General features: G+C 38.2%; 1 protein-coding gene across 7 annotated transcripts in view; it reads left to right on the top strand.

The window, feature by feature from the left end:
- Positions 1-2,504: 2,504 nt before the first annotated feature.
- Positions 2,505-18,623, top strand: part of CACNA2D1 (calcium voltage-gated channel auxiliary subunit alpha2delta 1) — a 421,619-nt gene continuing 405,500 nt past the window's right edge. For all 7 annotated transcript variants that reach the window (XR_008579526.1, XM_054844365.1, XM_054844371.1 and 4 more), the window contains exon 1: positions 2,505-3,155. Coding sequence is in view for 6 of the 7 variants with exons in the window: in XM_054844365.1 (XP_054700340.1) it covers positions 3,061-3,155 (95 nt within the window). In the remaining variant the exon portion in view is untranslated. The remainder of the gene's footprint in view (positions 3,156-18,623) is intronic.

Consider the following 18,623-nt stretch of genomic DNA (forward strand, 5'->3'; position numbering starts at 1 on the left):
TTCAAATGTTGCTATATTAGAATATAGCGGTATTTCCTCTAGCATCTTTTTCACACTTCAGCTATCGTTACAGTTCATTAGAACTGATGAAACCTTACAGTACTAGGTGGGGTGCCAACCCACCCATACATTGCACCGTTGCATTGTTAGCCATGTGTTATTGTTGTTGGAATTATTAGTAGCAAAAGTTGTTGCCCTAAGGAGCTCTATAAATGATGGATGCAGCATCAGAAATATAGGCTTACAGAAAATTATACTAATGATGAAATAAACATTTCTGTGTAACTCTGTAATTTTCTACTTATTATTTTACATATTAACATTCTTTGATCTTTGTCTCCTGTCCATTACATTGAAACAGTATGTCTGAAGAAGAGTGGCCTTGCTTATTCTCACCTCCTGAAACCATTTCCCATGTGGGTTTGCACAGTCATTTGCACCCTCTCTTGTCCTGAACAACTTTTCTGCATCCTTTTCTGCTTGCCCTTTTCAGTGGGAAAGCACCTCTTTCCCAGCTCAGTGCCCATGGCTTGGTGAGCGGTGTGTGGGCCTCTGAGGGGACGACAGCTGGGAACTGCACACAAGAGCTTTCTTGTTGAGTAGAGATGGCACGGACAAATGCTGGATCCTTCAGGTCCATACCTGGGGAGCCAGGTGGGACATTTCCATCCTTTATTCTGAAGGGGTGTTGCCGGACTATTAATCCGCCACTGTGTTGCCCACTGCTAGACTGTAGGTGTTTGGGGGCACAACTAACAGAACATCTAGTTTGTGGATCTCAGCAGAGTCTAAGCATGAACTCGTGCCGACCTTCAGAGTGCTATCAAGGAGCAGAACCAGTGTTTTTTTGGGAATATTCATGTCCATAACTGAATTGATGTCCTCTTGATACTCGACCATGCTACCCTTAAACAGTGTGGGGCCCCAGGAGTGAAGAGGTGCCTTAAATTACACTCTAAGAAGTGAATTTGTCATGGCCTTGTGCAATTTGAACTACTCCACATTTCCAGCCTCTTTCCTCTGTGCATTTCTCCAAATCTTTACGCCACTCCCCAATGTCTTCTCTCTACCCTGGATCTCCTCTGAATACATCCCATGTGAAGCAGGACCTCCGTGTCACATGCCCATGACTCTGCAGTTACCCGTCGCACCTCGCAGCAGAGGCCTGCAGCGCAGAGGTGCTCCGATGAGCAGTTGTGGCTGAGTATCTGTAGTGTTGCCACTTGATGTGGCAAAACTGTAAAGCCTGTGGAGACCTACCAAAGCTGGGCTATAGATACACTTCAGACTGTTTGAGTCTACAGGCAGGAGTATCATTTTAGAAACTGCTATATCGGACTTGCATCCAAACCCTGAATCCTACGTACCTACAGGTAGGTGGATAGGTGAAGACAACTGGGAGTTCTTCCCACCAGCTCCAAAGTGCCAGCTCCAATCCAGAAACAATGTAGATGAGTGACTGCATGCTTTACAGCTTGGAGCCTGGGCAATGTGAACACTCAGTTCTTCATTTGTGGATCTCAGCTTTGGTCCTTTTGCCACCTTTAAAGCAGAGATGAGCATTTTTCTGGTTTACGGAAATTGTTGTGAGTTAATACAGTCAAGATGATGCGACCCTTAAATACAAAGGATGTGAAAACGTGAATACTGGGTCTGCTCTCTTATTTTCATCTGTTGGACTAATTAAATGTATTAAAATAGAAATATAATTACATAATTCTATTTAATTAATTAAATAAAAATATATAAACATCTAAAAAGAAAGGAAAACAAACAAAAATAAGAACCCACAGATCGAAAAGAAAATCAAAATTGTCGCTGAACTTTTGTTAAATAGTAAATAAGCTAAGAAATATTTCCCTGGATTACTTTCTCCATCTGTGCAGAATGTGTAGTTGCCACAGAGACTGGTATACGTGAACACGGGTAAAATAAAGGACGGGAGAGGGAATTTGTCCTCCGAATTTTCAAAGGAATCTGAAATTACTGTCTAGGTTAGAGATGCGGTTGGGGCGGGGGTGAAGCCCGAGGACTCCCAGCCGTGCCCCCAGGGACCCGCTCCCCTGAAGTGCTTCGGGGACCCGGCGGGGACGGGACCCTGCGGAGGGCGGGGGCGGCGGCGCTGCTGAGCCGGGCCGGCACGGCGGAGCGGGGCAGCCCTCCGCGCTGAGGAGCGCTTCTACAGCCAACAGCGACATTTAGATGTACACATATAAATATATATGTAATTGCAGCCCAGACTGGTGGCACACGGGCTGCGTGAGGCTGCTGCTCGAAAGGGGGGGGGGGGGGAAATTAAAATAAGGCACGAAGCGGTTTTAAAAATAGCGTCCGGGCGGCGGGGAGGTGCGGCACGCAGCCCCCCCGGCGGGCGGGAGCGGGGCGGGAGCGGGGCTCCCACGGCGCCGGAGGCGGCCCGGCCCGCCCTGGCCCGGCCCGGGGAGTTCCTCGGCTGCCTTGTAAGGAGCGCGGCCGCCACAGGGCCCGGCGCCCTCCCCCGCTCCCCGCCCCGACTTTCCCTCCGCTGCCGGCAGGGAAGGCAGGAGCCGGCAGCGGTCTGCCCTTCTCCAACTCTCGTCCCTTCTTTCCTCGTCTACCTTCAGGAGCCCCCACCCCGCCTGCCTCTCTCCTCCTCTTTCTGCTCTGCAATCAGGGGAATAAATCAGGGAAGGACACACACACACACAGAGTGAGCGGAGATCTGTTACAAAAGTAGCCCTGATGGCGGCGGATCAGATGAAGCTGGAGCTGCTGCTGGAGTAGCAGAGAGTAGAGTATCTCCCTCTCTCTGTGTCTCTCTTCTCTATTTCTCCTCTTCCCCCCCTCCACCCACAGATCTCCATCGTTTCTCCTCCTCCTTCCCACCCTCGGCCGCGATCCCGCTTCTTCGCACATCTCTGGGCTGCGCCTTCTGCGAGGGGGCGGGTGGGAGGGGGGGGAGCGGAGGAGGCTTTAAAAAACAACAGCCCCCCCCCACACCACCACACACACAATTATTGAATTTATTATTATTGCCGTCTCGCCGACTTGGGGAAGGGGGATCGATCTTCGATCAGGAAGATGGCTGCTGGCTGGCTGCTAGTCTTTAGCCTGACACTTTTCCAGTCCCTGGTGATGAACCACTCCTCGGAGGGACCTTTCCCTTCGGCCACCACGTAAGTCCCCGCGGGGTCCGGGGGTCCGGGGCGGGGGGCACGGCCGGGGCAGGGGCGCACCTCTGCGCCGGGGAGAGCGCGGCGCCGGCGAAAATACAAAGGGAAATAAAGTAAGTCCGGGTGGAAAGTGGCCGTGAGATAAAATTGCAGGATTTCGGCTGCTTTTGCTTGGGAAGGAGTGACGGTAGCAGAGGGTCCCTCCGGCGCGGTCGCCAGGAGGAGGGGGGGAGTGCCCCGGTCACGGCCGGCGGCGGTACTTTTGAGGTAAAGGCTTTGCCTCACACCCCGCTCCGGAGCAGATCCCAGCTCTAAATATACCCCCGGCAGTTCGGCCGTGCTGAGAGGAAAGTTTCCAGTTACACAGAGTCCGCCCCCTCCTCCCGCAAAGGTTATTTCAGCCTGGCTGGAGTTTTAACCCATTTAAAAAAAAAAAAAATTGAAAACTTCAGCAATTTTATTAAAATTCCCGCAAAAGGCAGATTTTCTTGCCTGTCTGCGGCAGGCATGTGAAACAGGCAGGCGAGCATTGCTTGGAGTTTTGAGCCTATGCTGAAGCTCACTCCTACCTGGATGTGTTCCAGCGCACACCACGAATATTTTGACAGTTGCAGGGTTTGTTTTCTGTCCGTGGTTGTTGGTGGGCTGTTGTGTGTGCGCACGCGTGTGCCACACCAGAGGGGTTTCAGCACGCTTAAAGCAACACAACTAAAGAACTGTTTTCTTCAGCGTTGGCCTTGCAAATCGTTACTTCTCAAAAAATCACCTTTGCGAGAGCTGCTGGATGCTCTCGGTGCAAGCAGCTTTCTGGTTTTGCGTGGCCGTAAGATAGAAATCTTTAAAGCACTGCATACTTATTAGCATGAAAGTGTTGCCCAGAGCGGTGCAAAGATCACATAATGAAAGCAAGCTATAAAAGCAAGGCAAAAATAACCCAATACATCATATTGGAGATTCGCCTACAGATTGAAAAAAAAAAACCAAAACCCACAACAAAACACTATGGACTAATGATCGTGTTTTCTTCCTTTTTCTTCTTTCTCACCTTATTATTTATATACGCTTTTTTTTTTTTGAAGCACTTACCTTAGTCCCTGAATCTGGGTTAAAGCTACCAGTAGGTAACTTTTAAGTGGATGACTCACTTTAATGCATTTTACATAAGAAAACCAGTGCTAATCGTAGTCTTCCCTATTGTTTAACGCTGGGTAGAATTTATTGCCCTCGTTCACCCTGTGCAGAAGGATGAGTTTACAGCAATTACCAGCGATGCATTTTCACCAATTAGTACTGCTGGTAGGTTGTTATAATTGGATTCAGTTCTGAGTATCGGTTCCATTATGAAAGACTCAAAGGGATGCTCGCACTGTTAAATGAAAGAAAGGAATACAAAGATTAGTGTAAAATAACCACTTAATATCTTCTAAATTGAATAAATATAGCCTTTCATTGAAGGGAAAATTATCTTTTAAAATATTCTCGTGTTGCAATTTATAAAGATGTGCCATGCAGAAGCAAGAGTGACAAAATACAAAGCCAGGGCTTTTTAACTCACTGCTTTTCTTGTGTTTGAGCTCCTGTATTTGACTGTTTCTCATTGAGCTGATAAGGATATCATACACAACTAATTACAATTTATCTTCTACATAGATTTTGCTTGTTCTAAAAGAGAAAGAAATATGGAACCTAGTGAAATTAAAAGAATACTCTATTAAAAGAATATTGTATAATTTCAAATAGAAGTCTAGATCACTTTTTAGCATAACATTACGTGATATTTCCTTAAAACTGTTTTTGTCCCTCTGTCCATGTTTGTTAATTCCCTTCAGAATTTACCTTTACTGCCAGTCATGATAATAGAAATTGTCAACAGGGAAACATATTATATAATATAACTTTAATTATCACTATACGTCTGATTAAGTAATTCAGAATATTATGTTAGTCAATAGCATTTACATGTTCTACACAATCTACTTGCTGTTGGCTTCTTTTTTTCTAATTATTATTCCATTGAAATATTGTAGAAAAAATCTATAGCGCCTCTTCATCCTTCATAGTAATGTTTCCCCTTTGAAATTAAATCAAAGTGCAAATAAAGCTCAGTTTATTTAGAAGACAGCACAACAGGTTGATGCAGGGAGAGCTGCTTTACAAAAAGTAATGATGTAACAGGTGAAAGAGAAAACAATTTTTGGATTCTTTTTTAAGTCTTGACAGTTAGCGGTGTTTTGTTTCCTACTACAGATTACAAATGGGGAAGGACAAAGAGAAGTGACGCAAATGCCCATAATGTGAAAGAGTTTATATTTTAAAGAATATTAAAAATAGGAAAAAAAAAACCAGGAGAAGAGAATAAAGGAAAGAAAGGATATTAATAATTGAAGAACTGAATGTTTGCTCATATTATGTTCTTACCTACCTGCTCTCTCACCATTATTTTCAGTCTCTTTCTCTTAGTTAAAAAGTTGGTCTGAGGAAGCAGTATTTCCCAGCTGTTGTATGCAAAATGTGCATATTCAGGGCTATATAGTTCATGATTTCATCGACAACTCATTATTTTACAGTCTCTTTTCTTTCAGTCATCTGTTCCTTCTGCATCAGTAAATATTTTAACATGTGCTTTTACTAAAACATTCAGAAGTCCTTGTCACCAATGCTGTAGTATACAAGTACGAAACATTTTTAGCAAAAAATGCTGAAGGCTTAAGCAATGCCTGTTTGATAGAATCTCAGTAATTTGATTAACTTTACTTCTCTGACAAGGCAAAGAGGCTCTGATATATTTACCCAGCAATGTATAAGAGAATTTCAAGTGAAGGGTTGTGCTGTATGAAATGGGAGCCTTAATTTTTCATTGAAAATCTGAGCAGGTGGCATAATGGCATTTGTTGCTTCCTGTATTGGAATATTCCACCACAAATACTGAAGACTTCTTTAATGAACTATTTAAGTATGGCAGTAATTATGTCTTGATCTTTAGCTATAAGGCTTAGCTACTGATCAATATATATTAGGTTTCATTAAAATGTATCATTTTCATTGTAGCATGTATTAAGGATCTATTATGTGTTGGTACTGGAGATCATGCTCTTACTTTTAACATAGCAACTCCAAATACTTGGATTATACACACAGCACAGCAGATATTTTTCACTAATGTAAGAATATTATTGTATATGGTACTCCTGTCACTATAACCACACTACTGCTAACATAGTACGCAAAGCACTTCTTTCTTTGTAGCCATAGATATTTATTTATCATCTGCATCTATACAGACTTAAGAAAAATGCTATTAAGTAAATGTGGTTTGTATGTTTCCTGATAAAGATAGCATACGACTCTCTTTCTTTCTGTTCGTTTATCTATACTGCAGCAAAACAGATAGTCTTGAGTTTAAAAATATGTTGTAATTCTTAAGAATACTTTGGACACAGTTTGTCTTAGCAGTGTTGATATTTTTACTGATAGTGAGTAATGTGTGATATAAAGATGTACCTACTGCTTTCTGATGATAAACCTGTCTGTACTGATTAAAAAAGAAAAAAAATAACCAACAAACAAAACAGATATTTTAATTCTGATAAACCTACAGATGAAGCTTTTCAGTATCAATGGTACTGTTTCTGTAATTACAGTATTCTGGCTATATCTTAATGTCTGTTTTTATTATATTTTCTCTAATTTTCCTGCCCCACACATTTTCTCTCTTTCCTTTATCTTTTATCCTTTTTTCCTCTTCCGCGACCTGTTCTGTATGCAGAGATTAAATTAGACATTATATTAAAGACATATCTGATACTTAGATAAATTGGTGAAAAACCATCTGAGGATAAAAATAATATACATAGGATAAAAATAATGTACATATGAACACATATATATATATATATGCTGGCAGGAAATTTTTAGAAAAGAAGTTGTGTATTCCCATTTTTTATTTCCATGAATCATCCTTACTGTTTCGGTGTCATTAGGACAAGTCAGGGAAGTCTATATGAGTCACATGAATTAGGGTTTGCACAACTGGGACATTCATATTTTTGGTTTCTGCACATGGACCTAACAAGTGTAGGTCTTGCAGAGAATGTAGCTGGAATTGGTACACAGCATCGCTTTCTACATAAAATCAGTGACCAAATGGAGATAGAAGATATTTATGATGTGTTCTTTTCATCTGTTTCTACTGTCAGACTTACGGATTTTGACACCTCTCATATACATATAATCTAATTTTTAGCATAAAATCTGTCATAGAAGAATGCCAATTTTATTGCTGATGTTAATTAGAAAAGACATCTGCATTAATAGATTGTAAAATATCAGGCTCCTTCTGATTTGAAAATTGTATTTTCCCATCTATTTAAAAATCTTAATTATTAGGAAAGAATAATGTGCTGAAGTGTACCTTCGTATCAGTGAATTGGTAAGAAAGCCAAAAGATGTAATCTCCTTAGAATCAGGGAAGTGCAATATCACCTCTAAGTGTTTTCTCAGCAGCGCGTCTGAATGCTGAGCTTTACGCGAGATGTATAAACCCACCGGTATTTTAAAAAGTATCGCTCCAATCCATTCTTTGAGTGGAAACATACTTAAAGACATGTGCGAAACAGCTTGTTGATTGATGTTGGTTTCTTTTTGTGAGTGGCCCTGTACATGTGGTGGTGATAAATGCAAATTGTTTGGATCCACAAAGCATTTTTCTGTTTTACATATCTTATGATGTAAATTGTGAATGGGTATTTTTTATTTTATTTTCTTCTTTTTTTGTTTTGCTCTTGGATGTTTATGCTGGAGCCTCAAAATTAACAAATTCTACAGATTTACATTTTATTAAGTGTGAAAATTCAGCTGAAAATGTCAAAATAGATACTGAACATGAGACGAAATTTCATTGAAATAAATCAGCATTGTAGAGGTTCTTGCCATCTTTCATTTTGCAGTGATGCTATTTTCAGAACTGCATTGCTCATACCCTGCAAAATGATTTTATCCAAGAATTCAGCTGCTAGAAAGAGAGCTGGAGCTTGGCAGCACATTAGTCTGAAATGTATTCATTGTTAAATAGAAGGCCTGTTGTACAGATCTTAAAAATATTTATCTAGCAGAGCATTTTAAATTGATGGAAGCACGGTCAAATTATTATTACTTTAATCTTTTGTAACAAAGAAACAAAATAGACTATAGTTGCCCACTGATAACTGTGATCTGACATGCTTGTGCCTTTATTCTTCCCTTCTGCGAGAATCCTTTACCCAAGGTAGTATTATCTTCTAGACCAATGCTTGGCTTAAACCTCCGCGAGACAGGGGTTGCAGTTTAGGAGCATTTTAGTAGTTTAAGAGAAAAATGACTCATTCTCTCTGTTGTTGAACATAGTTGAAGCAGAATTGGGACCCAGACTGTTTTATACTTCTTTGCAGCAATACAGGAGCTTTTGATCCCTGTATGTTTCGGATGCATGTTGTGCTTAGAGTGCTTATAAAGACCTTAGTGACAAAAGCTGATACTATGGACTACAGAAAATGTTGTTTTCCTAGTGCCTTGTTAAAATGTCTACTTTAACAGAAGAAAAAAATTACCAGAACATAACACTGGAATAAAATTGTTGGGCCATAGCTATAATTTGGTAAAGCCAGATGCCATCCTTTATTTATGTCTGTTATGAGTGCTGAATCAGACTTCCTGAAAGAAGGAATGACAGCTCAGTGTCCTCGGCGTCCAAGTAAAACATATCTAGCACCTTGAAAGTACACAGAACTTAAGTGCAAAATAATAACTGCTTTTCTGCCCCCATCCCTGGGCAGCGCCCACGTGTTTTGTCTTAGATCACTCTCAGCCCATTCCGGCATCCGCTTTTTCATTCCATCTACAGCCGCTGCAAGACAGGTACCAATGAATTCTTAAATGATTTGCATTTGGGGTTACAGGTCTGATTTATTTCTGTTGTTGCATCTATTAAATAGCCTGATCCCACTCAACTTTTGCCAGACGTATTTTGGGTAATGCTCTGTTCTGTAGGATCAGACTGAGCGCCAGATTCTGCATCAGTTGCGCCATTGCTTGCTGTAGCAAATTGGTCATTGCTATTACAGAGTGTTATGATTCTTCTTTTCCTCCTGATTTCCAATAGTAAAAGAGAACTGGAATCAATATTGTTTGAAGAGTATGATTTTTATGTCAAGCCGTACTGTATAATGCACACAGTAGTGATGCAGGAGTGATTCACATTTAAGGTGCAAATATGTAACACTGATAGTGAAATCACTCTCAACTGAATTTGTACTTCAGTGATGCTCATGGATTGGATATTCTCAATTTAGGGCCAGACTATTCTGCTTGTACCCTGAAATTAAAAAGTCCCGTTGATATTCTCAGAAAAAAAAAAATCAGTGTAAGAGTGAAGATTTTCAAAATATGCCTCAGCACTTTTTAATAGCTAAAAATTAATGGTGTATGCCTGCAGCTATTCAGCTCAAGAGGGATTTGTCTTCTCCTTCTCCAGTGCTTTCCAAACTTTTTTTTGACCTACTCTGCTTCTAAACAAACTCAATGTTTCACACCTTCCTTCCTCCCAGACTTAATAAGTTTTCAGGGTGAAATGTAAAATATACTCCCTCTTTCACAAGCATACTGTGACAAGAATACGGCTCACCATTTGGTAATGTTACACTAACGATACCAGAGAAAGGACAGAAGTTTTTTGCTTATATCCCCCTTGACAACACCTTTCTCTGGGGACCAACAGCAAACTGATGACAAAGAACCAAATTTCTGTTCCTTGTATAATTTTTGCTATTTATTTACAAAGATTCTAACAAGTTTATGAAAAAGATTGACATTATTTTGCATCAACAAATCAGCAAGCTTTTGCAGTTAATTACAGTAATTCAAAATCAGACTTTTTTTTTTAATCTGAGGCAGGCCTGAAATACCCATAGAATATGAATGTGAAGTTATAATATTGCTGACTTATAAAAAATGTTTTATTGGATTTTTCACCCTCTTTTTAAATTACATTCTCACTCCCTCTCATTTGAGAGTTGGTCAGAACAAGAACTATAGTCTAACTCTGTGACAGATTTTCTATGTAGAGATTTAAGCATTTTTCATTTTTGAAATTTCCTATGTTTCTCCAGAGCCATGAATGTTGAGCCAGGAATGCAGAAAGAAGAGGATTTTTTTGGAAGAATGTGTCCTATGGATCATATGGGCTAATCATATTTTTTTTACACAGCAATCATTATTTTTAACATGGAGGTATATATTGGATCAGTGGTCCTTTTTTCAGCCCTCATGCATATAAAGCTTCAGTTGAAGTCTACGAGCAAAGACTCTCAAATTTATCCATTATAATAAATTCTGTTTCACTTTTGACCTGATTTGTGAAGTAAATAAGAACATGGAGGAGTTGCTGAGTCCACAGTCTAGTTTTTGTAGCAATCAGATGGTAAATTATATTAATTTTTATTTAAATGAGAAAAGATAAACTTGGTTCATCTAAACAACTTTTTAACGCAAGTGCTCCTGTTTCCTCTGTGCAGCTCCCCACTAGGATGGTCTAAAAGCTTAAAACATCCCCCAGCAATATAATCTTTCCCTCTCATCTTTGCTGGGACTTTTATTATATTTTGCTAAGCATGGACTACATCTTCTTTCAAATAGGCATAAAAACAAAGTTATATAAGTTCTCTGGGTAAGGGCGGCAGGACTAAGGCCTAAATCAAAGCATGTCATTTTCCTCAATTGTCACTTTTAATATCGTGCTGCATTTTTCTTTCTGCACTAAGGTAGTCTTAAACCAGTAAAAGGGAACTTTTCTTCCTTCTTGGAATGAGTAGAAGTTTGGCATCCCTGGCTTGTATTGACTCTTGTTTAGAAATTCAAACCTTTTCCATAGGAGGAAACTGAGTCACAGGGGCTGGTCTGTCGAAGATTATTAAGTGAAACATTTTGCACTCTGAGCTGGAAGAATCATGTTTATTGATACCGCAGAAAGGAGGAGAGTAATGAGAGAGAGATGACTAGAAGTATGATTTACAATGTTACGGTTTTTACTATTCCTTTCCTCTTACAGGCAAATAACTTACTCTGACACAAGTAGATCCAATATGCCATTAGACTAGTCAAAATGTTGAGGGATAAATTCAACAGTCCATTAAAAGGCAAGTTTGATTTATGATATTCTGATGTGGACTAGTGGGAAAAATGTTTTATTTTGTAAATGGCTGAACAAACCCTCACAGTAATCATTTTTCTCCAGTGTGGATTTGAACAGTCTATTTGGTAGAGGTCTTGTGGATCCTAAATACAGCCCTACGCTTGGAGACAATGCTCTTTTCTTGGGGAATGCTCTGCCCTACGAGACATGCTGATTGTCTGTTTTGTGAGTTTAATCCAGAAATATGGTGGTTTCACAAGCAGACGTTAATGCAGATGTTGCTTTTTTTGCAGTATATGGCTGATTTCTTTTAGTAGATTGAATTAGAATGAAATATAATTCATAGTATACTATTCTGCAGTTGGTATTTAGAATACTTCCTGCAGAGATTATTGAATGTCCATATTTTCTGTTAGCCTCATATGTAATTTCATTCTTTTTACATATGGATGTAACAAGTCCACTAGGTTTTTTTTTCAAAGACAGGTTAAAATGAAGAGACATACATGTAGGAATGCGTGGCAAGAGATGATGGAAACTGAGTGAAGTGAGCAATGAGCTTTCTGCACCAGAAGAGTTATCCTTCTTATCATATTTCTTGATCTGAGACTTTTCTCATAAATTAAATCAGTGACACCAATTTTGAAAAAGAAAAAAAGAATAAAAATAGAAGAGGTAATAGGCTTTTTTATTGACTTTTATTTAAGTAGAAATATTCCGATTTTGTTTTCTATGATGTACATCCTGAATTGCATGGATCTTGGCTGAGCTCTATCATTGCATGTCTCTATTACTATCTGCTTCCCTTTATCTGCCTTGCATTATTTCTTAAGTTTTGTATCTTAGTTTTCCACACTGATTTCTCTCAGTAAAGTAAGAAGCTGAAGTATCTTACCATTTAGTCAGGCAAGGGTTTATTGTCAAGATTAATTTGTTAGCTAATGCCTCTAAAGCCCTCTGTAGTTGCAGAGTGTTGTTAAGCTGTTAAGCCTTGTTTATTAAGATGTGTTTGCTATATTCCCACCTTACCTCAGAAACTCGTAAGACCAAACCTTTCCTGGATGGATAATAGCTCTGGTGTACCTGGTTCTCAAAGTTGGGTTTTTTTAAATAGAATCTTTGTAGAAAATGTACCATCATATCTGCTTCTTTTGATAACTTGAGAGCTGGGGAGACAGAAGAAGTTAATTCCCACGATCTGTACTTCTTGGATGTACACAGATTGTAAAACATAAGCTTAACAACATTTTTAGAAACTAACAGGAGTCAGCAAAAATCTGCAGACAGTATCATGAAAAGAAGCCAGCATATCTGACTCATGCCAACGCTGCGTGCTAGTTGCACTCCTTTGCCACATTGCAAATCGTTGTTCTCACTGTTGAAATCAGTTGGAGCTGTAGGTGCCCAGTTTATCTGAAATTTGTACTGTGAAGATTTTGTACTGTCTAATTAAAACAGAGACAATAGGTGGGGACAATACTAGCCAAGGGCTCATGACACTTGAGTTTATTAACCTGATCTGCTACCCACTTCTTTTGCAGTACTAGCTACTGCTGGTTTTATTCCTTCTGTTTCCATTTCTAAAATGGGAATGATACCCCATTGCCGTCCTGTTTGAATAAACGTGTTGCATATTGCAAGGTGTTCTGCTTCTGTAAGAAGAATGGTCATAAAAGTACATAATTAGTGATATTTAGGTGGTCTGACATCAACTTATTTCCATTTATGGATTAGTAGCATGCCTAAGATGATCATTAGCAATCACTAATTACCTGATAATCACCAAGGCTGTTAAGGTTTCAAGTACGAATAACAGTTTTCACTGCAATTATTTTGGCTTGCCACGAACAGTAACAGCAGAAGTGTAGTCCTTACCAATTTTTGTTTGTTTGTTTGTTTGTTATTTACCAAGCCACTTGTCTTGCCTTAGCATCTTCTTGGATTAGATTTTCATCTGCTTTGAAGTCATTTTAGATTATGCGGGTAGATATATAAACTCGGAGAGGATCACTAATATGTGCAGGGACATGTCTTAAGGAGATTTCACTATACTATGCACATGGGGAAATGCTTTGCGGTAACTGGAAGCAGAATCTGGTCCTTATAGGCACTTTTGACTGATTAGAAATACATGAAGGATTAATTGGTTTGTTGCATGACTAAGAGTATGTCTCAGGATGTACTCTAAATGTCTTTGGAAATGATTAGGTACCCAGTTTCATCCTTCTTTGCACCAATGTAATTTCAACAAAATGAGTAGCAGTCCCGTATCATTTAAATCCTAAGTGCAAGGATGAATCCACATAAAATAATTTCTGATTAAACACATACAGGTTTCATCACAACGGAATGAGTTATCACTGTCAAGGCCTGATTGTAAAAATTATATAAAATAAAATGTAATACATGATCGTATTAGGCTATACAGAGGGGAATAGTAAGATATCACAAAGAAACCATGCGTGATACCAGAAGTGGTCATTTGTCTTCCTTTTAAATGATAAGCTGTGATACCGCTTCATTGTCCGTGCCCCACTGAGCAAGTGTCCGCGTAAAAAAAGAACTTCTTAATGTGCCGGAAGGCATTGAAAAATGTTCCCCCAGATTAGGAGCAAACACAATTTTATACACAAATGGAATTTTAAGGAAGAAGTACTTTCCTTTTGAAAATACTGCAATGTCTAGTAATGTGCAAGATAACTGTAAGTGGCTTTCACAAATTTACTTTTTTGTGTTTTGTGGTTTTGGTTTTTTTTAAGCAATTAGTTCTAGAGTGCAATCGGCCTGCAATTTGGAATGGTGGGAATAATAGAAGTAATTTATTTTAACCTCGCATTATGCACAACCGAATAATTCATTCACCTTCCGCTATGAAATCTCAATTTTTCAGGTAATTACATTTAACATCAACAAGAAATTTACAACCATGCTTTATATTATTTTTCAGTGAAGCTGGGTTTACTCTGGAAGATGATGTTAGTACTTTATGGGTACATGAGGTGAAATTCTGATGTGATAGCTGCTTTGCTGTTAGAAGCACTGGGTCAGTATCACTGCTATGTAAGTGTTCCTAATATAGATACACCTTCCCAGTTTGTAAAATTGGGATTAAAAGCACCTATCAATTCCTGTGATGGATGGTGAGAGATACAATTAACAAATGGCCATAAAGAATATTGTAGTAGATGTATAGAACAATACTTTGCCTGCAGATATTCTGCTGCTAGTGATTTTTCTTTGCACGACTCCATTTATTTATAGAATAAAATACTTCTAAGGCTCTCAAAGTAGTTTTGCACAAAAATGCTCAGTTATTCTATAAACACTTTATGTATTCAGTAGTGATGCTTTCAGCTTGGCAAGCACAGGTTAAACATCTGCGATTAAATATTCTACATATCTAATTACCTGGTGCTCTATTTCTTTTTAGAGGGTAGTATGCTACTCTACAGTTGTCCTGTTACTCTCCATGGGATTAATCTCTTTATAGAATAAAGTGCTGATCCGTCTTTAAAAAAAATCTAAGTTAAAAGTAAGTTATCTGATTGTAAAGCTAAACCCTTGAACACTAGGAAATGCAAGATATTGAAATTGCCTTATGGCCTTAAATTGTTTTCCTTATACACCTTCATTGTGATCCCATCTTCAGTTACAAAATCAACCATGATTTTTTCTGCTGGAAATATGTTTCATTAAGGATATGAAATAGATGTACAAGGGCAGAATTGTGCTTCCATGTGCTTAGATATTAAAAAGCAGATGAATTCTTTGTTTGGTTATTTGACTTTACAGCTTTTATGATTTTGACTTTGGTTTTTGTTTTTTTTTTTCTATAGCTAATTATTCAAAATGCAATTCCAATATAAGACTAACATGACAGGTGGATTTTGTAGATAACTTTGTTAAAGTTGCAAAGGACATACCTCATCTCTGGCAGTGAAAACCTAGTAATAAATTCCACTACATGGAGAGATTGCAGAAGCATCTGCCTCTGAGAATTGAAAGTGAGGTATTAGCCAAAAGTTATTCTTTGAACCCAAAAACTGTGGTAAAGATACCCTACGCAAAGAGATGTTTTTGAGATATGTTTGGATGTTTTCTATTCCTAGGACATTGTTTCACTGCAGAAAGAGAAATCACTGGCTGATCCTGTATCAATAATTGATACAGCCCTTCACTGGGCAGGAATTATTTCCCTGAAATTTTCCCTGAAAATTAACAAACAGGAAATGCCAGCAGTGTACCACAGAAATACCGACCGTTCCAGTTATCTATGCGGGTAAGAAACTCATGCGTCTGGTGTGCCTAGCTCTATATTTAATCTTGTGGTGAATTTGCGAGCAACCATATCCAAATTTCAGAGATTTCACCAATACCTGAAATTTTAGATTTCTGGTGTATCAGATCCAAATTTCATATACTGACACTTAGTGGGGTGTATTTGGATAGAATTTAGTCAAGGCTTTTTTAACGGCCAAATAGATAACCTGCAACCTGGAGATCATCTGCAAAATGACTCATTCAAAGGCTGCTTAAAATAAAGTAGTTCTGCATTACCTGCAGTGAAACATCCCTACAATATCTGCAAAGTAATAAAATAAACTTGGTTGTGGTTTTTTTTGTTTGTTTGTTTGTTTAAAAAAAAAACAAACCCAAACTTGCAGGATTGTAAGTATGTTTTAGTCCAAAGTCCTTAAACAAATACATGACAGGCAAATATAGACTATATGAGGTACACAGTTTTGTTTGTTGTTGTGGAATGGAGCTTCTAATTCAAAAGTAATTTAGATAGATTCTGGTTTGTGGTTTGTTACTATGTGATTTGACACGGACATACACCCTCCATGCGATATTTCTTTCACCTGGCATAATTGGATAATGAACTAATGAAGGTTTCTTGGCTGATAATGCTGTCTATTTTCAGAATGGAGCAATTACACAATTTTAGCACTCAATGTCTATCTAAACAAAATCAATGCAAAAATAAGGGCTATTTACAATGAAGTATTGTTATTTTACATTGTTTGTGTAGTTCTCTGAGAGTCTGAAATGATGCTGAAATGATACGGTAAAAAAAATCTGAGGAGCTTTAAAACCAGCAGTTTAATGGCTGCCTGTTTTTTCTCTCAGCTGAAGTAATTCACAACTACTTTTCTGCCTCCATACAAACATAATGCCTTATCATTGCTATGCTTTTTCTAGAAGAAAAGTTCATTCTATGTATCTCAAAACCAGACATGGTTTGAATTCACATGGTTTATAAGTTGTAAGTTAAGGCTGGATTAAATCTTCCAAGCTATTTATAAAAATAAAACAGGAGTTTCAGGGTCTGATTTTTCTATTCTTATCCAGTTTTCTCTTTCATCTGTGAATTCTCCAAAAAGGCATAGAGAATTGTTTGGACAATGCTTTCAAAAAGTAATACTCTGTGTAAGTGCTGATTTTTTCCTATTACATATGAGAGCAGAATAAAAGTCTCAATACAAATTGCTATTAGAATTATGGTAAAGATGAATGCCTATTGAGGCTATCAGCCACTTGGCAGACTTTTACCTACAAATTAAGGTATGGAAAATTCAGATTAAACATACACAATGCCTTGATAGTACAACTAGGTAGTTTGTGGATTCATTCTCTAACAGTTTTTGCGGTGCTTCTGAACTGTTAAGCTTTTAAACTTGTAGTGAAGTGAAATCTGAAAGAGCAAAAGCTCTCATCTGTATTACTTGGGAGCTGGACAGTACTTTTTCCATTGCTTAACTGTTTTCTTTCCAACTGTTAGATTATTAAAAAAGAAAAAACAAAAACAAAAACAAAAAACAACACCAAAACCCAAAACCTTTTATTTCAAAGGTCTCTTAGAAGGTAGAAATACGGAATGGTGTCATAATATGGTTCTCAATAAAACATTTCTGCTGTAGATTTTGACTTTCAGACTTTTGGATCAAGTACTGCATTAGCTAGTTCATCTGAAGGAATTAACACTAAATGACTATCACTATGTCAACTTATTTCCTTATTTGATTTTTGAAGACTTTTTTCAGTAGAAGATTTGTGGATAGGCTTCTATATATGACATCTTTTTTGCCAACCTACTCTGAAGGAGTAGATGAAGATGTGATGATGACTTATGTCCACTTTTGTCTTAGGTCACATCATTTAATGAAATTGAGCTTGGCCTCTTCTGTTATACTATGTCACAAAATAATGGTAAACCTGTATAGAAATGGTCTGTCATCCCTGATTTTTGTGTGGTGGTAAAAGAACTTCAAAAAGTCACAGAAATTATGTACAGAAAGGAATCTATTGCATTGTTATTGTATTGTTTATTATATCTCTGATGCATTCTATGCCTGAATTTATTGTATACAATTCAATTTAACGTATGTGAATGATGCAGTATCTCAGAGGAGGTGAAAAAATTTTTTTCTATACAGACCTCAAACAGCAGCAGTACATGCATCATATATGTATGTCTCTGTTTTTTTAGCATAGTACTTGGAAACTCCAGTGAAGAAACAAAACCCATATTGTTACGGATTCTGTATGACAGAAGCTTATCAGAGATCCTTAGGCAGAAACTTTGGCATGGAAACAGCATCCCTAGTAATGATAAAGCAATATAGTTTATATCTCCTGAGGGTTTCCTCTGATAATCCCTGTAGGGGAACAAATAGTGGCAGGGGTAATATTATGTATACTAATGTGTACCTCTAACATGATGCAAGACAGGCAAATTGCTTTCTATAATTTTTTCTCCTATGTGTTCGTTGCTGTTATCAATATAGAACAGACATACTTGTAATGCAGGCAGACGTTAAACGGTTATATGGTTTAGTACCCGAGAGAATGGTATAACCTCTGTCATAGATGAATGACACCATTAACGATAGATAGGACAGAACAGTAGTTTGCCCAATACTTAGTACAAGGCTCCTGGTCTTTATGTTGTCACCCTTTAGGACTTCATAAAACTTTGTAGATCTCTCTTATCGTTCTTATCCTGCAGTTGTTTTTGCAGGTGAATATTTCTGGACAGTTCAGTTGTGCTACAAATAGTAAAAAAAAATTTGTAGGACTGGGAACAGCTAGTTCGTTATAGGAGCTAGATGCATTAATTTATTATAGTACATCTTGTATGTCCTGTTCTGTCTTCAGACTATGGCAGTTGAAGAGACTTAAATTTCTGTATCTCAGCTCCAATGAATTTTTGACAGCTGTTCAGGCTGACATACTTTGTTCGAGTACATCGGGGTTGCATTGCTTTTGAAGGGAGTAGCATGTGGTATGTTTTAACTGTTGATACA

This window comes from Grus americana, chromosome 1, assembly GCF_028858705.1.
Source record: "Grus americana isolate bGruAme1 chromosome 1, bGruAme1.mat, whole genome shotgun sequence".
NCBI classification, from domain to species: Eukaryota; Metazoa; Chordata; class Aves; order Gruiformes; family Gruidae; genus Grus; species Grus americana.